Source organism: Ursus americanus, chromosome X (genome assembly GCF_024610735.1).
Source record: "Ursus americanus isolate L20-20 chromosome X, mUrsAme1.1.p, whole genome shotgun sequence".
NCBI classification, from domain to species: Eukaryota; Metazoa; Chordata; class Mammalia; order Carnivora; family Ursidae; genus Ursus; species Ursus americanus.
In genome coordinates, this window is record NC_142164.1 from 55,349,200 (window position 1) to 55,371,344 (window position 22,145).

The 22,145-nt window shown below is 34.0% G+C and overlaps 1 protein-coding gene across 1 annotated transcript in view; it reads right to left on the minus strand.

Moving 5' to 3' along the window:
- LOC148106914 (uncharacterized) overlaps positions 1-22,145 on the minus strand; it is a 244,756-nt gene that overhangs the window by 114,785 nt on the left and 107,826 nt on the right. The window contains exon 5 of the mRNA XM_087860072.1: positions 19,977-20,064. Coding sequence (XP_087716198.1) covers positions 19,977-20,064 — 88 coding nt within the window. The remainder of the gene's footprint in view (positions 1-19,976; positions 20,065-22,145) is intronic.

Below are 22,145 nucleotides of genomic sequence, written 5' to 3' on the forward strand. Positions count from 1 at the left end.
ACTGTTACATTTATGGTCAATTGATTTTCTAGAAGATTACCAAGACAATTAAATATAGAGATAATAATCTTTTCAACAAATGGTGTTAGGACAACTGGTATCCACATGCAAATGAATGAATTTGGACTTATATCTCAAACCATACAAAAATTAACATATAATTTATCATAAATTTAAATATAAGGGCTACAATTATAAAATTGTTAGTAGAAAGTATAGGCATAAATGTTTATGATATTGGGTTAGGAAATAGTTTTTAAAATATGAAAAACGCTTCAGTTTTTTGTCCCTTTCCCTACGGTCCTCTGCACTACTCCTTATGTTCCACATATGAGTGAAACCATATGATAATTGCCTTTCTCTGCTTGACTTATTTCACTTAGCATAATCCCCACCAGATCCATCCATGTCAATGTAAATGGTAGGTATTCATCCTTTCTGATGGCTGAGTAATATTCCATTGTATATAAAAACTGAATGGGAAGAAATCAGAGAGGGAGACAAACCATGAGGGACTCTGGACTCTGAGAAATAAACTGAGGTTTACAGAAGGGAGGGGGTGGGGGTATGGGGTAACGGGTGATGGGTATTAAGGAGGGCATGTGTTGTGGTAAGTACTGGGTGTTATACACAACTAATGAATCATTAAACACTACATCAAAAACTAATGATGTACTGTATGTTGGCTAATTGAACATAATAAAAAATAAATAATTTAAAATAAATAAAATATGAAAAAACAAAAATGCAAACCAAAAACATGAGTAGCAAAGACAAAAAGCAAAGAAATTGGACTTCATCAAAATTAAAAATTTTCATGCTCAAAGAACACCATAAAGAGTGAAAAGAAAACCCATAGAATGACAGAAAAGTTTTGCAAATCTTACATCTGATAAAGGACTTGTATCCAGAATATATAAAGATTCTTACAACTCAATAATGAAAGGACAAACCAATTACAAAACGACTGTGATCAAACATTTCTCTAAGGGTGACATAAAATTGGCTAAAAGTGTCATTATCATTAACCAACAGGGAAATGTAAATCAAAATCACAATGACATAAGACTTCATAACACATAACAATGAAGGCTATAATCAAAATATCATATAATAAGAAGTGCTGGCCAGGATATGGAGAAATTGAAACCTGCAGACACTGCTGGTAGGAAGGTAAAATGATGCAGACACATTAGAAAACAACGTAAAACTTTTTCAAGAAGTTAAACATAGAGTTAGCATTTGACCCAGCAATTCCTCTCCTAGGTGTATACCTAAGATAAATAAAATCATATGCCCACGCAAACTTGTACATGTACGAAAGCTCACGGCAGCATTATCCATAAACCAAAGGGTAGAAACAACTCATGTGTCTATCAACTGATGAATGGATAAACAAAATGTAGTTTTTTGTACAATGGAATATTATTTATCAATAACTATAAATGAAGTATTAATGCATGATATAACATGAATGAACTTTGAAAACATCCCAAGTTAAAATAGCCAGTCACAAAAGATCATGGATTATGTGATTTCATTTATGTGAAATGTGCACAATAGAAAAATCTATAGAGACACCATGTAGTTTAGAGGTTACCTACAGCTGGGGTGGGCATTGTGATAGTGGTGGTTGGCGAGATGGGGACTGACTGATAATGAAGACATGGTATTTTGAGGGGTGGTAAAAATGTCCTAAAATTGGTTCAGGTAATGGTTGCAAACTTTCAATATACTAAAAAGCACTGAATTGTTCTGTTTAAATTGATAAATTGTATGGTATATAAATTATATTTCAATTAAGTCATTTTTTAAAGAATGTCTCCTGTAAAAACAATAGTACAAAATAGTCTATAGCTAATGATGGAATCTTATTCTTCAACTAGACAACCCTGAACAATGCTATTATATTGTAATAATGGCTTAAAATACACTTGGAAATTTGTTAAGTTCTTTCTTGCCTTTCAATACAATGAAAAAATTCAATATGCTTATTTTCAATGAAGAATAAGATGTAAAAGTTAACATTGAAATATAATGTGACTTCATTAAGAATGATAAAAATTTGTCATACTGAAATTAAATAGATTCCCCCCAAAAGTTATTGAATTAATGTATTCTCTTCTGCCTTTCCCAGACCTTCATCAATAAAAGGTGACTTGAAAGTGCAATAAATCACAGTGCACAAGTGTAATAAATGCCAGGTGTACTTGGCTATTTTTAGAACATAAGTTACAATATATAGAATAATATTCCCTATAATATTCCTTAAACAATAAGGAAACAAAGAAGCTTGGAAAACTATCACGACCTCAACTAATGATACAAAGTTATATATCAGTATTTGGAAAAAAAATCTAAAAATAAATTCAGAAGTTTTAAAAGAAAAAAGATCAGTGCTATTATTTTTGTGACATGATTAATCTTTGAAAAAATAGACTCATTAGAAAAAGACATATCTTCTGCTATATATTCTTGGTGAAAGGTTGCTACAAAATATATTTTTGAAAATAGCATGATTATAAGAAAACTTTAGACAATATAGTCAAATATTTTCATGAATATGTAAGAGAAAATTTCCATCTAAAATCAAGACCATCAGAATGTATTAAAAAAAAAAGACCCATCTATATGCTGCCTACAAGATACTCATATCAGACCTAAAGACACATAGAGACATAAAGTGAAGGGATGGAAAATGATTCCATGGAAATGGAAAAGAAAAAAATGCCAGGGTAACAAAGCTTATATCGCACAAAAGAGACATTAAAACCAAGACTGTAAGAAGAGACAAAAAAGAGCATTATATAAAGGAATCAGTACAAGAGGATATAACAATTATAAATATTTATACACCCAAAATAAGAGCATCTAAATACATAAAGCAAATATTAACAGGCATAAAGGGAGAAATTGATGGTAAAACAATAAAAGCAGAAGTTTTTAACACCCACTTACATTGACAGATAATTCAAGCACAAAATCAATAAGCAAACATTATCTTTGAATGACACATTAGACCAGATGGACCTAACAGTTACATACAGAAGATTCTACCAAAAAACTGCAGAACACACATTCCTTTCAAGTACACATGGAATACTCTCTAGGATAAACACACATTAGGCTGCAAAGCAAGTTTCAATAACTTTTAGAAGATTGAAATGATATCATGCATCTTTCCCAACAACAATAGAATGAAACTAGAAATGAATCACAAGAAAAAATCTGGAAAACACACAAACACATGGAGGTTAAACAACATGTTACTAAATAACTTATGGGTTAGCAAAAAAATCAAAGTGGAAATCAAAAAACACAGAGACACAAATGGAAATGAAAACACAATGGTCCAAAATCTTTGAAACACGGTGAAAGAATTTCTGAGAGAAAGTTTTAATGATACAGGCTTACCTCAAGAAACAAGAAAAAGCTCAAATAAACAATCTAACCTTATACCTAAAGGAACTACGCAAAAAAAGAACAAAGCCCAAGGTTAGTAGAAGAAAGGAAATAATAAAGATCAGAGCAGAAACAAATGAAATAGAAACAAACGAATAAACAAAAAACAGTTGAAAAGATCGATGTAACCAAGAGCTGGTTCTTTGAAACGATAAACCAAAATGACAAACCTTTAGCCAAACTCATCAGAAGAAAAGAGAGAGAACCCAAATAAAATAAATAAATTAAGCCATCAGAAAGAATGAATACCCACCATCTGCATCAACATGGATGAACTGGAGGGGATTATGCTAAGTGAAATAAGTCAAGCAGAGAAAGACAATTAATCATATGATTTCACTCATATGTGGAACATAAGGAATAGCATGGAAGGCCATAAGGGAAGGGAGAGAAAACTGAAGGGGGTGGAATCAGAGAGGGAGACAAACCATGAAAGACTATGGACTCCAGGAAACAAACTGAGGGTTTCAGAGGGGAGGGGGTGGGGGGAGGGGGTAGCCGGGTGATGGATATTAAGAAGAGCACATGTTGTGATGGGCACTGGGTGTTTTATGCAACTATTGAATCACTGGACACTACATCAAAAATTAATGATGTACTATATGGTGGGTAACTGAACATAATAAAAAAATAAATAATAAATTAAAAAAATAAAAAACAAAAACCATGAAACAAAGCTAAATAAATCAAAACAAATCATCCCCCAAATAAATTAAATAATAAAAAATAGAATAATAAATTAATAAATAATAAAGTATTAAAATAAAATAAAATCAGGAGTGAAAGAGTGATAGAATAACAACCAACACCACAGAAATACAAGGGATTATAACAGACTACTACAAAAAAATTACATTCCAACAAATTGGTCAACCTTGAAAAAAAATGAATGAATTCCTAAAATATAATCTTCCAAAACTGAATCAGAAAGAAATAGAAAATCTGAGCAGACCAATTACTACTAATGAAATTGAATCAGTAATCAAAAAACTACCAAAAAATTAAAGACCAGGACCACATATATTCACAAGTGAATTCTATCAAACATTTAAAGAAGAGTTAATACCTATTCTCAAACTATGCCAAAAAATAGAAGGAAATCTTCCAAATACATTCTATGATACCAGCACTACACTTATACCAAAACAAGACAAAGATAGAAGGAAGGAAGGAAGGAAGGAAGGAAGGAAGGAAGGAAGGAAGGAAGGAAAGAAGGAAAGAAGGAAAGAAAGAAAGAAGGAAGGAAGGAAGACTCTACAGGTCAATATCTCTGATGAACATAAATCCAAAAATCTTCAACAAAATATTAGTAAACCCCATACAACAATACATTAAAAGGATCATTCACCATAATCAAGTGGGCCTTATTCCAGGGCTGCAAGAATAGTTCAATATTCACAAATCGACATGATAGACCACATTAACAAAAGGAAGGGTAAAAATCATATGATCATCTTAATAGTTGGAGAAAAAGCATTTGACAAATTCAACATCTGTTTATGATTAAAACTCTTAAAAAAATTGGTTTAGAGAAAATATACATCAACATAATAAAGGCCATCTATGAAAAACCTGCAGATGACATCATACTAAGTAGTGAAAAACAGAGAGCTTTTTCTCTAATATCAGGAACACAACAAGGATGTCCACTCTTGCCTCTTTCACCCAACACAGTACTAGAAGTCTAGCCATAGCGATCAGACCAAAAAAAAGAAGAAATAGGAAGCATCCATGTTGGTAAGGAAGTTACACCGTCACTTCCTGCAGATAACATGATACTATACATAGAAAATCCTAAAGACTCCACCAAAAAATTACTAGAAGTAATAAATGAATTCAGTAAAGTTGCAGGATACAAAAATAAAAAATAATACCCAGGAATCAGTAGTGTTCTATACACTAATAATGAATAGCAGAAAGAAAAATTAATAAAATAACAACAACAACACTATTTACAATTGCACCAAGAGAATAAAATACCTTGGAGTAAACTTAACCAAAGAGGTGAAAGACCTGTACTCAGAAAACTATAAAACACTGATGACAGATTGAAGACTACATTGACAAATTGAAAAATATTCTATGCTCATGGACTGGAATAATTAATATTGTTAAAGTGTCTATATTACCCAAAGCAACCTACAGATTCAATGCAATCCCTGTCAGAATACCAACAGCATTTTTCACAAAACTAGAATAGATACCACCAAAATTTCTATGGAACCACAAAAGACACAAATAACCAAAGCAAATGTGAGAAAGAAGAACAAAGCTGGAGGTATCAAATTCCAGATTTCAAGATATACTACAAAAACCCAGCAATCAAAACAGTATGGTAATTACTAATCTTAATGCATTGTCTTTCTCATATCTCTCCGCTTGGTGCAGAGACTCCAGCCCTACAATGACTTCACATCGACAGATGATCCTTTCTACTTAAGGATGTTCATATATATTGACAGCGCTGGATTCAGCTGCTTCCCTTCTTATAACTCCCCTATGTATTCCCCAACTGATCAATATTGACCCATAGGTAGGGACATCTCTATGCCCCTATTCAGCAGGAAGACATTATAGAAGATGGGACCTTCCACCTTCAACAACCTTAAAGATTGAAGGGTCAAAATTGTTCAGGAGGGAAATGATGAGGGAACAGAAGGCTAGCTGAAGACAAAGCATAAGCTGACACCCTGCAACCTCCCCCCACCCCTGACTCCTGGGTGGGACATGTGTGACATTCTTCCAGGACTCTCCCAACTATCTTAATGTTAAAGCCTTGCCAGAGGGAAAAACAACCTTAGCGTGATAATAGCCAGGCCTTCAGTATCCTGAGGGTCTTCTTTAACATATGAAAATCCTTTTGAAACCTCCCTTTTCCTTACTTCCTCCAACTCTGGACTATATAATCAGGGACTCCTCAAGACCCCAGTGCAGCAGCTCTTTCTGCCCATGGGTCCTATCTCTGTGCTTTAAAAAGACCACCATTTTGCACCAAAGGAAAAAAAAAAAGTATGGTAGTGTAACAAAACCAGACACATAGATCAATGAAACAGAATAGAAGCCCAGAAATAAACTTACACTTAAATGATCAATTAATCTATGACAAAGGAGGCAAGAATATAGAATGGGGAAAAGAGTCTCTTCAATAACTGCTTCTGGGAAAACTAAACAGCTACATGCAAAAGAATTAAGCTGGACCACTTTGAACACTATACAAAAAAATAAACTCAAAATAGTTTAAAGATATAAATGTAAGACCAGCTGGGTGATGGGTATTAAGGAGGGCATTTGTTGTGATGAGCACTGGGTGTTATATGCAACTAATGAATCACTGAACACTAATCAAAAACTAAGGATGTACTATATGTGGGCTAACTGACCATAATAAAATTTTTTTAAATTAAATAAATAAATGTAAGATCAGAAACCATAAAAATCTTAGAAGAGAACACAGGCAATTATTTCTCTGACATCAGCCATATCAACATTTTTATAGATTCGTCTCCTAAATCAAGGGAAACAAAAGCAAAAATAAGCTATTGGGACTATATCAAAATAAAAAAGCTTTTACACATTGAAGGAAATCATCAACAAAACCAAAAAGGAACCTACTGAATGAGAGAAGTTGTTTGTAAATATGTCTGATAAGGAGTTAATATCTAAAATACATAAAAATGTATACAACTCCACACCAAAAACCCCAAATAGTCAGATTAAAACACAGGCAGAGGACCTGAACATTTTTTCAAAGAAAACATACAGATGCCCAACAGACACATGAAAAGATGCTCAACATCACTAATCATCAGGAAAATGCAAATCAGAACCACGATATCATACTACCTTACATCTGTTAGAATGGTTAAAATAAAAAAGACAAGAAATAAGAAGTGTTGGTGAGGATGTGGAGAAAAAGGAACCCTTATACAATGGTGGTAGGAATGTAAATTGGTACAGTCACTGAGGAAAACTATGGAGTTTCCTCAAAAAATTAAAAATAGAAATACTGGGGCTCCTGGGTGGCTCAGTCAGTTAAGTGTCTTGATAAGGGAACAGAAGGTAAGCTGAAGACAAAGCAGAAGCTGACATCCCACAACCCCTTCCCCCAGATGGGATATATGTGACATTTCTCAGGCACTCCTGGCAGCCCTAAAGCTAAGGAGTTAACTTTATAGTTAACTATATAGTTAATTAATAGAGATCACAATCCTACAAGACCTGAGTCTCCCTCAGTTTACATTTAGCAATAGCTTCCAGAAGGGAATTTAAATACAATTAAATGTCCTTATAACCTGCAGCCCATGGATAGATACTTGAAGTGGGCAGAGTGTTATGTTCCTCCAGGAAGCTCCCAGCTATCTTACTGTTAATGCCTTACTAGAAGGGTAAACAACCTTAACCTGACAATGGCAAGGTCTCCAATATCCTGTGAGTCTTCTTTAACATATGAAAGTTCTTTCTCCAACTGTCCCTTTTTTCCTTACCTCCCCCAAACCCATAGTATATAATCAGCCACCCCTCACAATCCCAGCACAGCAGCTCCTTCTGCCCATGGGTCCTGTCCCCGTGCTTTAACAAACCACCATTTTGCACCAAAGATGTCTCAAGAATTCATTCTTGGTCGTAGGCTCTGGACTCTATTCCACTGAACCTCACCTATATTTCAAGACTGCATCATCTGACTTGATTTCAGCTCAGGTCATGGTCTCATGGTTGTAGAATTGAGCCCTGCATTGGGGTATGTGCTCAGTGGAGATCTGCTTGAGAGTCTTTCTCTCCTCTCTTTTCCCCTCTGCCCCTTCCCCATGCTCTCTCTCTCTCTCTCTCTCACACACACACACACATAAATCTTTTTTAAAAATAGAAATACCATATGATTAAAAAATTACATTATTGGGTATTTATCCAAAAAAAATGAAAACACGAATTTAAGAAGATATATGCACCCCCCAACATTTATTGCAGCAGTATTTGCAATAACTACAGTATGGAAGCAGCCCAAGTGTAGATAAATAGATGAATGGATAAAAAGTAAAATATGTATACAATGAAATATTGCTCAGTCATAAAAAAGGATGAGACCGTGCCCTCTGAGACAACATAGATGGATCTCGAGGGTATTATGCTAAGTGAAATAACTCAGACTGAGAGAAATACTATATGATTCACTCATACGTGGACTCTAAAACACAAAACAAATGAATAAAACAACAGCAGAATCAGATTTATAAATACAGGGAACAAACTGATGGTTGCCAGAAAGGAGGGGTTGGAGGATGGGCAAAAGGGGTGAAGGGGAGTGGGAGATACAGGCTTCTAGTTATAGAACGAATAAGTCATGGTAATAAAAGAAACAGTATATGGAATATAGTTAGTGCTATTGCAGTAGCATTGCATGCTGACCAATTGTAGCTACTCTTGTAGTGAGCATATCATAATGTATAGAGTTGTTGAATCATGATGCTGCATACCTGAAATTAACATTACGTGTCAACTATACTCAAATTAATTAATCAAGGTCATAAAATAATATTTAAGTACATTTTCTAAGTTGCATATCATGAAATATAGGTAAAATCAGGGACCAGTGTCCCAAATGACATGTACCCACTCATGAGATAATGAGGAGATAATGTCTTAACCTAGAAAATAAACACTGATACTGGGATTTCATGTACTGTGGCAAACTAGCATGAAATGAACCTCCTAATAAGGGTGTCCTTCATAGGGATAATATAAGGATTGGTTACATTTAAGAGGAGACATGGAGTATTGTGAAGAACACACAAACTAAGAGTTTTATCAAAATACAGACTACATGAAGACAATTACACAAATCCTAATTGTACTGATGAATGAAATAATCCCAAATTAGAACAGATATATAACCACCACCCAGATCAAGAAATGGAAAATAATACGGACTAGAGAAACCCTTCTTGTGTCCTTTCCAGTCTCTACCACCCTCACTTTCCCAAATGTAACCCATATTCTGACTTTTATTTATTTTTATTTTTATTTTTTTAATGTTTTTTTATTATATTATGTTAGTCACCATATAGTACATCCCTGGTTTCTGATGTAAAGTTCGATGATTCATTAGTTGCGTATAACACCCAGTGCACCATGCAAAACGTGCCCTCCTTACTACCCATCATCAGTCTATCCCATTCCCCCACCCCCTCCCCTCTGAAGCCCTCAGTTTGTTTCTCAGAGTCCATAGTCTCTCATACTTCATTCCCCCTTCTGATTACTCCCCCTTTCTTTATCCCTTTTTTCCCCTACCGATCTTCCCAGTTCTTATGTTCCATATTCTGACTTTTTTTTTTATTTGACAGAGATAGAGACAGCCAGCGAGAGAGGGAACACAAACAGGGGGAGTGGGAGAGGAAGAAGCAGGCTCCCAGCAGAGGAGCCTGATGTGGGGCTCGATCCCGTAACACCGGGATCACGCCCTGAGCCTAAGGCAGCCGCTTAACCGCTGTGCCACCCAGGTGCCCCACCATATTCTGACTTTTAATACCATGGGTTAGATTTGTTGTTCTGCACTTTTTTTTTTTTGCTTCACTTTTTTAAAATTTAAATTCCAGCATAGCTAACATACAGCATAATATTGGTTTCAGGTGTACAATATAGTGATTCAACACTTCCATACAACACCCAGTGCTCATCAGGAAAAATGCACTCCCTAATCCCCATCACCCATTTCACCCATGCCCCCAACAACCTCTCATCTGGTAGCCATCAGTTTGTTCTCTATAGTTAAGAGTCTATTTTACGGTTTGCTCTCTTTTTTTGTCCTTTTTTCATTTGTTTTGTTTCTTAAATTCCACATGTGGGTGAAATTATATGGTATTTGTCTTTCTCAGACTTACTTCCCTTATAATAGTACTCTCTAGCTTGATCCACGTGTTTGCAAATGGCAAGATTTCATTTGTTTTAATGCTTGAGTAATATTTCATTACGTATATATGTATATATACATATATACACCACATCTTTATCCATTCATCAATTGATGGACACTTGAGCTGCTTCCATTTCTTGGCTATTATAGATAATGCTGCTATAAATATTGAGGTGCATGTAACCCTTTGAGTTGGTATTTTGGTATTCTTTGGGTAAATACTTAGTGCAATTGCTGGATTGTAGGGTAGTTCCATTTTTAACTTTTTGAGGAACCTCCATACTGTTTTCCAGAGTGGCTGCACAAGTTTGCATTCTCGCCAACAGTGTAAGAGGGTTGCCCTTTCTCCACAACCTCACCAACACCTGTTGTTTCTTGTATTGTTGATTTTCGTCATTCAGACAGTGTGAGGAGAGGTGATATCTCACTGTAGTTTTGATTTTCCTGATGATCAGTGATGTTGAGCATCTTTTCTTGTGTCTGTTGGCCATCTCTACGTCTTCTTTGGAAAAATGTTTATTCATGTCTTCTGCCCATTTTTAATTGGATTATTTGTTTTGGGGGTGTTGAGTTTTATACTTTTAAAATATATTTTGGATGCTAACACTTTACCAGATATGTCACTTGCAAATAACTTCTCCCACTCAGTAGGCTGCCTTTGAGTTTTGTTGGTTGTTTCTTTCACAATTTACAGAAATCTATTGCATTTCTATACACCAATAATGAAGCAGCAGAAATAGAAATTAAGGAATCAATCCCATTTACAACTGCACCAAAAACAATGAGATACCTTGGAACAAACCTAACCAAAGAGATGTTTTGCACTTTATATAACTGAAATAATACAGCATATGTGAATCTGTGTCTAGTTTCTTCCATTCAAGAATTTTTGCTTAGGATTTATAAGTTGCTCCTTTACATTGCTATCTAGTATTCTACTGTAGGAATATAACACAATTTCTCTCTCCATGCTAGTATTTGAGGTACATTGGTTTATTCTAGTTTGGGGCTTTAATGAATTATCATGCTAGGAACATAAAGTTTAGTGTACATCCATATACATAAGCATACATTGTATCTGTTGGGTATATTCCTAGGAATGAATTGCTGTTTCATATAATATGTGTGTATTTACCTTTAACAGATACTTTTGAAACTATTTTTTCTATGTGATTATAACAAACTGTACTTCTTTAAACAGTGTATGAGAATGAATTGTTTCTCATCCTCCATAACAGTTGTTATTTTCAGTCTTTGTAATTTTAGCCTTTCTTGTGTGTGCCTGATGGCATCTACATGGTTTTGATTTGCTTTTTCCCTGATGATGAGTAAGGTTGAAGATCTTTCTACACATTTTTGGGCTATTTCAATATATTATTTTCTGAAGTACCTGTTCAGGACTTTTCCAATTTTCTCATTAACTTGTCTGTTTCTTACTGACTTATAAGAGTTCCTTGTAAATTCTAGTTTTAAATCTTTTCTTGGTTATATCTATTGCAAATAACACCTCACATTTTGTAGCCAATATTTTTATTCTCTCAATGATATCTTTTACAAAAACAAGTTATTTTTATCAACAGGAGTCCAAATTATCAATCCTTTCTTTTGTAGTTAGTGCTTTTTGTGTGTTGTTTAAGAGATGTTTAACTACCATAATAGTTTACCCTTGATATTTAGATTTGCAATCCATCTAGCACTTATTTTTTATTATGATGCGAAGTAGAAATCAAGAGACCATTCTCACCCTACTACTCTTCAGTGTCCTTTGATGATAAATCAAGTATCCATTTAAGTGTCAGGTGTTTCAATACCCTCTATTCATTTTCATTTTTCCAAGTGCTGGTTTTTTGCCAATATGACATTGTCTTAATGTAGATTTATAAGAATTGGCATCCAGTAGTTTAGGTTCACCAACTTCCTTTTCAACATTAACTTAGCTATTCTTGGTCTCTTAAATTTCTATACACATTTTGAAATCAGCTTGTTAATCTCTGTGGAAAAATCTTGGTATTTTGAAGTAAATTAACTTTAATCTATAGAACAACCAGAGGAAAACCAGCATCTTTAAAATATTGACTTTTGCAATCCATGAACATGAGATATTTCTCAATTCTTTAAGACCTCATCTCATTTCTCTCAAACTATTTTACAGTTTTCTATAAGGATATCTTCCAAACAGTTTATTTATTTTTAACAAAGCATTTGATAGAAGGGGGTTAAACAGAAGGGGGAATGAACCATAAGAGATTGTGGACTCTAGGAAACAAACTGAGGGCTTCAGAGGCGAGGGGGCTGGGGGATTGGGATAGGCCGGTGGTGGGTATTAAGGAGGGCACAGTATTGCATGGTGCACTGGGTGTTATACGCAAATAATGAATCAAGGAGCATTACATCAAAAACTAAGGATGTACTGTATGGTGACTAACATAACATAATAAAAGATTATTATAAAAATAAAAATTAAAAAATGGCATATGCATTTTTTAATTTCATTCTGTAACTACTGGAAGTTAGCATATAGAAGTGAAATTCATTTTAGAATTTTGACCTTGTGTATAGAAATCATGTTGAATTTGCTTATCAATCCTAATATTTAATCTGTAGAATTATTTTTTTTAAGATTTTGTTTATTTATTTGACAGAGAGAGAGACAGCCAGCAAGAGAGGGAACACAAGCAGGGGGAGTGGGAGAGGAAGAAGCAGGCTCCCAGTGGAGGAGCCTGATGCGGGACTCCATCCCAGAATGCTGTGATCGCACCCTGAGCCAAAGGCAGACGCTTAACGACTGAGCCACCCAGGTGCCCCTGTAGAATTATTTTAATTTTCTATGTACACAATCCTCTCATGTAAATACAATGACGGATTCATCTCTTTCCCACGCTTACATATTTCCTTTATTTTTCTGATCCTATTGCACATTCTTGGACCTCGTGCACATTGTGGAATAGAAATAATGACAGTACATATTTATCTCATTACTAATTTCATGGAAGAAGTTTTCTAATATTTCACCATTAAGTATGATGTTGCCGTACTTTATTTGTAAACAACTTTTATCAAAAAAGGTAATTACCATCTATTATTTTGCTAAAAGTTTTTTTTTAAAGATTTTATTTATTTATCTGACAGAGAGAGAGAGAGAGCACAAGCAGGGGGAACAGCAGAGGGAGAGGGAAAAGCAGGCTCCCACTGAGCAGAGAGCCTGATGCAGGGCTTGATCCCAGGACCCTGGGATCATGACCTGAGCCAAAGGCAGATGCTTAACCAACTGAGCCACCTAGGTGCCCCAGTTTTGCTAAAAGTTTTTATCATGAACAGGTGATGAATTTTACTCAATGCTTTCTCTACATCTTTTCAGATGGCTATATATTTCACTGTTACTCTTTTACTCTGTTTAATAACATTGATTGGTTTTCAAATGTTAAACTGGAATAATGCTAATGTGTCCATGATATACTATAATTTTAATTTATCACCAAACTTGACTTGCTATTTTTTGAGATTTTACTTCTTTGTTCATGGGAGAGATTGGCCTATATAATTCCCTTCTTATGATGTCCTTGTAGAACTCATTAACAACATAGCAGCTGGAAAATGCTCTCTCTCTCTCTTTTTTTTTTTCCTTGTTATCTGGCAGTCTGTATAGGGTTAGTGCTATTTCCCTCTTAACTGTGTTGAAGAATTCACAGATGAAGTTACCTAGGCAAGAGTATTCTTCGTGGGAAAGTTTATAATTATGTATATACTTTATTTAATACAATGCTTCCCAAACATTAATGTGTATAAGAATTACATGGGGATCGTGTAAAAATTCAGACACTGACTCAGTAGGCTTGTGTGAGACCGGAGATTGCCCTTCTAATGAGATTCCAAGATGACAATGTTGCAGATGCAGGGTTATCACTTAATTAGTAATATTTTATTGTATATGACAATTCAAATTTTTTGTTTCTTTTTTTTTTCTATTTTTTTTAAAGATTTTTTATTATTATTTATTTATTTGATAGAGATAGAGACAGCCAGCGAGAGAGGGAACACAAGCAGGGGGAGTGGGAGAGGAAGAAGCAGGCTCATAGCGGAGGAGCCTGATGCGGGGCTCGATCCCACAACGCCGGGATCACGCCCTGAGCCGAAGGCAGACGCTTAACCGCTGTGCCACCCAGGCGCCCCTTTTGTTTCTTTTTTGTGTCAATTTCCCTGCTATGTTTTTCTAGGAATGTTTCCGTTTTGTGTACTTTGTTAATTTTTTGGCATAAAAGATGTAAAAAGAGTATTAGAACTATTTATGTATGTAGAATCTCTAGTGATGTCCTCCTTTTCATTTCTGATATTGTATTTGGGTTTAAAAAAAACTGGTCAAAGCTAATAATTTTTACTTTGAAGTAATATAATTAAGGGTTTTTATTATATCTATTGTTTTCTTACTATTTCATTAACTTCTGCATTTTTTAATTTTTTTATTATATTATATTATATTAGTCACCATACAGTACATCCCTGGTTTTTGATGTAAAGTTCAATGATTCATTAGTTGTGTATAACACCCAGTGCACCATGCAATATGTGCCCTCCTTACTACCCATCACCAGCCTATCCCATTCCCCCACCCCCTCCCCTCTGAGGCCCTCAGTTTGTTTCTCATAGTCCATAGTCTCTCATGCTTCATTCCCCCTTCTGATTACCCCCCTTTCTTTATCCCTTTCTTCTCCTACCAATCTTCCTAGTTCTTATGTTCCATAGATGAGAGAAACCATATGATAATTGTCTTTCTCTGCTTGACTTATTTCACTTAGCATTATCTCCTCCAGTGCCGTCCATGTTGCAGCAAATGTTGAGAACTCGTTCTTTCTGATAGCTGAGTAATATTCTGTTGTATATATGGACCACAACTTCTTAATCCAGTCATCTGTTAAAGGGCATCTCGGTTCTTTCCACGATTTAGCTATTGTGGACAAGGCTGCTATGAACATTGGGGTACATATGGCCCTTCTCTTCACTACGTCTGTATCTTTGGGGTAAATACCCAGTAGTGCAATGGCTGGATCATAGGGTAGCTCAATTGTTAACTTTTTAAGGGACCTCCACACTGTTTTCCAGAGTGGCTGTACCAACTTGCATTCCCACCAACAATCTAGGACGGATCCCCTTTCTCCACATCCTCTCCAACAATTGTTGTTTCTTGCCTTGTCTATTTTTGCCATTCTAACTGGCGTAAGGTGGTATCTTAGTGTGGTTTTGATTTGAATTTCCCTGATGGCTAATGATTTTGAACATTTTTTCATGTGTCTGTCAGCCATTTGTATGTCTTCATTGGAAAAGTGTCTGTTCATATCTTCTGCCCATTTTTTGATTTGTTTATTTGTTTCTCGTGTATTGAGTTTGAGAAGTTCTTTGTAGACCTTTGATACCAGTCTTTTATCTGTAGTATCATTTGCAAATATATTTTCCCATTCCGTGGGCTGCCTTTTAGTTTTTCTGACTATTTCCTTGGCTGTGCAGAAGCTTTTGATCTTGATGAAGTCCCACAAGTTCATTTTATCTTTTGTTTCTCTTGCCTTTGGAGATGTGTCATGAAAAAGGTTGCTTTGGCCGATGTTGTAGAGGTTGCTGCCTATGTTATCCTCCAGGATTTTGATGGATTCCTGTCTCACATCGAGGTCTTTCATCCATTTGGAGTTTATCTTTGTGTATGGTGTGAGAGAGTGGTCAAGTTTCATTCTTTTGCATGTAGCTGTCCAATTTTCCCAGCACCATTTATTGAAGAGACTGTCTTTTTTCCACCAGATGTTTTTTCCTGCTTTATCAAAGATTAGTTGCCCAAAGAGCCGAGGGTCCATTTCTGGGTTCTCTATTCTGTTCCATTGGTCTCTGTGTCTGTTTTTGTGCCAGTACCATGCTGTCTTTGTGATCACAGCTTTGTAGTACAGCTCGAAATCCGGCATTGTGATGCCCCCAGCTTTGTTTTTCCTTTTCAACAGTTCCTTGGCAATTCGGGGCCTTTTCTGGTTCCATACAAATTTAAGGACTATTTGTTCCAGTTCTTTGAGAAATGTCATTGGTATTTTGATCGGGATAGTATTGAAAGTGTAGATTGCTCTGGGTAGCATGGACATTTTAACTATGTTAATTCTTCCGATCCATGAGCGTGGAATATTTTTCCATCTTCTTGTGTCTTCTTCAATGTTTTTCAAGAGTGATTTATAGTTTCTAGAATATAGAACCTTTACATCTCTGGTTAAGTTAATTCCAAGGTAACGTATGGTTTTTGGTGCTATTGTAAATGGGATGGATTCCCTAATTTCTCTTTTTTTTATTTAAATTTAATTAGCCAAGGTATTATACATCATTAGTTTTTGATATAATGTTCAATGATTCATTAGTTCAGTATAACACCCAGTGCTCATCATATCTTGTGCCCTCTTTAATGCCCATTACCCAGTTACCTCATGCCCCCACCCACCTCCCTTTCTGCAACCCTCAGTTTGTTTCCCAGAGTCAAGAGTTTCATATGGTTTGTCTCCCTCTCTGATTTCTTCCCATTCAGTTTCCCCCCCACCCATATTGTCCTCTGAACTATTCCTCATGTTCCACATATGAGTGAAACCGTATGATAATTGTGCATTTATTTTAATTATGCTTTTCTTTGCATACTTATGTTATATTTTTAATTTTTTTAGAGGAGGGGGAGGGGCAGAGATAATGGGAGAGGAAGAGAGAGAATCTCAAGCAGGCTCCATACCCAGCACAGAGCCTGATGAAGGGCTCAATCTCACAACCCTGAGATCATGACCTGAACCAAAAATCAAGAGCTGGACACTTAACCAACTGAGCCACCCAGGCGCCCCTATATTTATTTTGTATTTAATTTGCTGTTCTTTTATAGCTTCTTCAAATTAATGCTTACATCATTGATTTTCAACCTTTCTTCCTCTCTACTAAATATATCAAAAGCTATGACACCTAACCTAAATACAAGTTAAACTGCATATCACAAGTTAGCTATACCTATTTTCATTATTAGTTAGTTCAAAATATTTTCATATTCTCATTGTGATTTCTTATATCTTCTCCCCAGCTTTACTAAGGTACAAGTGACAACTAAAACTGTAATATACAAAGCAAACACCTCATTATTTGATATATGCATATATTGTAAAAGGATTCCAGTAATCAATTCAATTAATGCATCTACCACTTCACATAGTTATCTTTCTTTTTTTGAGAACATTTAAGATTTACTCTCAGGGAATTTTATGTATACAGTATAGTATTAGTGATATATATATATATATATATATATATATATATATATATATATATATATATATATATATATAAAGCTAGGCCAGGTGTTGGGCTTTTTTTTTTAAATCTGTTTGTATGCCATATTTTTCCATCTCTTTTCTTTCAAAATTTCTGTAGACTTTTATTTATGTGTCCATTTTGCCTTAATCTCTTTGATATTTAAAACTGGAGAATTTATTTTATTTTGTTCATATTTTCTAATTTTTCTCAGTGGGATGTTTGGTCTACTAAGAATCTGGAGAGACTTTGCCAAAAACACTAGTCTAATTTTGATGCTCTCCATAAGACATATTTTCCATAATAATTTCTGCCATAGTAAAACAAGAAATAATAGGGATTTGAGAAGAGGCCCCTTGAATCAAAAGCCCCATCTGTAGATTAATGCAGAAAATAGTTGAACCTCAGTGACCTCTATTCTTCCTAGTATTCAGCTAGTCAACATACTTGAAATGACTTGAATTTTAAAAGAGTTATTATATCTAGCATTTAGAACAGTACCTGACAAATAGTAATTACTATATAAGTATTTGTTACTATTATTGAATGTTCTAGTCTGTGACCTAATTTCTGATAAAACAAATACAATTCATATGGAAAAATTTCTGTGATAATGAATCCTGTTTCAGGATTTCTTGGTGTGTTGAATCAATATGAAATATTTATTAGATACTCACTATGTACATAAAAAATGTTTTGACATAAGTTATATTAAACAATCTTAATATAAAATCATGTAGGATAATCCCTGACTCCAAACGACTTAAAATGTAGCTGTTAAGGCATGATATATATATTTTTTAAATTACACATTATTTGTTTAAATATCTTATTATTCTACTAAATTTTGAGGAAAAGAATTCTGTCTTATTCATTAGTGTCTTCTCTATGAAGCCTAGTATACATATCTGTATATAGCCAACTCTCAAATGATTATGGAGTTAAAGCAAGCTTACAAAATATCATATACTAAATTCTAGAAAATTGTAGCTACAAAAGGAGTCACCTGGTTTGAGTGATGAATGGAAAAATTAGTGAATAGAAGTATAAACAAATAAATGAATGAACTAACGAATTTTTAAAAGAAGTGTAGGGATAAAGAAGATAAATGTAGACACACACACACACACACACACATAATGGAATATCATTACTCAGAAAAAAAGAATGAAATCTTGCCATTTACAATGACATGGATGGAGCTACAGAGTATTATGCTAAGCAAAATAAGTCAGTCAGAGAAAGACAAATACCATATGATTTCACTCATATGTGGAATTTAAGAAACCAAACAAAAGAGCAAAGGGGAAACTAAAAGAGAGAGGGAAACAAACCAACAAACAAACTTAACTATAGAGAACAAACTGATGGTTACCAGAGGGCAGGTGGGTGGGAGGTAGGTAAAATAGTTGGTGGGGATTAAGGAGTGCACATGCTGTGATGAGCACCAGGTTTTGTATGGAAATGTTGACTCACTATATTGTACACCTGAAACTAATATTACACTGTATGTTAACTAACTGGAATTTAAATAAAAACTTTAAAAAAAGAAAAAAAAACTGCAACCAAGAAAAAAAATAAACTTATCAACTCACAAAAAAAATAATGTATTATTTATGCATAGAACTGTTGAATCACTATACTGTAGACCTGAAAATAATAAAACACTAGTTTTAAATATTGTGGAATTAAAAAAAAAAACCTACCGACAGGATTAGAGAAAATTGTATGCTTTGCTCCTGTCATGTTGAAGATACTTAATAAATAATTTATACATTAAAAAAAAGAAATGTATTACTTAAAGGGTAAAGGGAGAAGTATGGTAGTAAATTCTAGGTAGAGAAAATAGTATGATAAAAAAAATAGAGGTGGAATTGTACATGAAACGTGTAAAGATGAATGAGTAAAACATCTTAAGGGTAATATAGACGTCACACAAAACAGAAGGGTAATAGATGATTATGGGCTAAGTAAGGTTGTGAATCATAGTTTAACAATTTTAGACTATGTTTACTGGATAATAGTGAGAATTTGAAGGTTTCTATTCAGTTTAATAGTTTAGAATAATGCAGCAATAGTGATAAATTCTAATTGAGTAGAAAACAGATTTGAGTCAACAAATCAATTGCATAGCTATACAAATATTCTATCTGTATATAACAAAACATGGACCTGAATTTCAGTGTTGGCATTGGAAATGGTAAAGAGACTGGCTATATAGATGTTACTGAAAATAAATTTACAGGATTTGATAAATAAATAAATGAGAATGTATGGAGAATATCACAACAAAATCATGTCTTACCTGTTCAGAGAAGTTATTCAGTAATGTGATATATTTAATGAGGTGGCTTTTCAAACTGGAAAATTCTGACATAGAGTCAAATGGAGACCTGCCAGGGAAGGATGATAAGAGATTCAATCAATTTCAGTTTCATTGAATGTCACAGCTTTATACCTTAGGAAATTGAAAATTATAATCCACAATATATAGAGCTTTAGATCACTTTGAAAATCTGCCAAGGGTCAGCTAAATTCTAGACATCATGAAGTTATATAAAAAATAACAGAAAACGTATATGGAAGCTGATCAGTGTAATACATCTACAGTCTCAGTTAACTGGTAGGATTGTAGATGCACAATTTACAATCCCTGTTTTCAAGTTACTATAAAAAGGTCGAAGGCAGAGCAGGTATCTTTTTAATTTTTTAATTTCTTTTTCCTTGGTTAGCTTACTGTAGAAATGATTACATGAAAAGAACAAAAAAGGAAAAGAATGTATAAATGTCAATTAAGTATGTAATCCACAAATAGATTATCCATTCCTTGAAAAATAAAGATTGGCATTTTCTGGTAACTAATTTTATTTGCCACAAATTAAAAAAGATGTATTTTACTTAGAACACTACAGCCAGTTGAAAAGTTTGGGCTCTATTATTTTTATCTAGTATAGCTTTCAGGCTTCTGTGGTTTTGGAGACCTATAATCACAAGTAGTAATTTGAATGAGGTGATAAAACCTACAGAGCATTGTTAAAATGATTGCCCACTTCATCTATTTTATTCCAAAAATGGAGAACAATTTTCAGAATATTTTGCAAAACAAATTAACAAGGATTGCAGTGCTGAAAACACATTTATTCTCACATGAAAAATGAAGTTTTAGTTTCAAGAATTAGCAATAAAAAGTAATTTATAAGACCCCCTTCCTCCAATTCCTAGGAGATTATAATCTCTGGTGCTTATACAAAAGTGTTATTTTCTGGAAGTCTATTTCTAAAGCACATATGAGCAAAATTCCTCAGGAATTTTTTCCATTCTTATCCATTTCTAGACTAAAAAATGAACAAATAAGCAAGAAAATATTTGGCCAATGTAGAGCCTATTAACTTATCCTACCCTATTCCTTAATTTTCAACATAAAACATGCTCAATTTATGTTTCCTTACAAGTAGAGTAGTGGGTAGTTATGCTTGGATAAGTGGTCTCGAGTTACTATATTGGTCTTCTCAATGAATTTTGTCATAAAATTTACCTCAAATCAGTAAGCAAATTAAAATTGTAATGACTAATGGAAATATAATATAATCAGAGAAGCCCTTGTCAACAGACTCTAAGATTTCCATTTGTGATCATAATTAGGAGCTTTTTAAAACCCACAATGTCCACAGTAAATCTGAAAATGTTACTTCTATTACCAGTAAAGTGACACTTTAATAATGCTCTAACATATTTACCTAAGTGTATAGTGTTTGTAAAATCAATCTTTGTACGTAGTTCAGTTGAAAAAGTTCAAATAACTAACTAAAAAGTCTAAATCTTTTAGGAAAACAAAAAAAAATGAAGAGGAAACTTCTTGGGAAGAAGTCATACAACCACCTTTTCCCCTTTTTGACATGATGACAAACAACTCCTGAATTAACATTAATCCTCAAAAATACTTATTATCTCTATTACCAAGATGACTCACTAGACTTATATTCTTCTTTTTAATAAAACAAAGATAGGTTTTATGCCTGAAAAATATATTTGATTAAGCCAAGTCAAATAGCTTGAATAATAATTTGAGAAAAATTCAATATTAAAACTAATGATGGAAAATTTACATTTTAACAACATCTTCCCCATATTTTGTTTTAGAAACACAAAGATGAAGCCAATTTTGGGATAAAATATAGAATTAATTTTCTTGGCAACACAATTATTTAATTTCAGAGAGAAAAGGAGCAATTTCTCCAATTAGCACTCTAACCAGATATCTTATAAGAGAAATTTAATTATTCTATATTATAATTATTCTATAGAAATTTAATTATTAAATCCAATTAGGCTAAGCCCCCCAAATTGGGTTTTTTTGAGCCCCAAACTTTCTTAAAACCCATGTTACAACATGATAAGAAATGAGCCAGATGAGTCTCTGACACAATTTTCAAAATATATAGTCTTTACTAGGAGACCTTTGGAAAATCAGAAG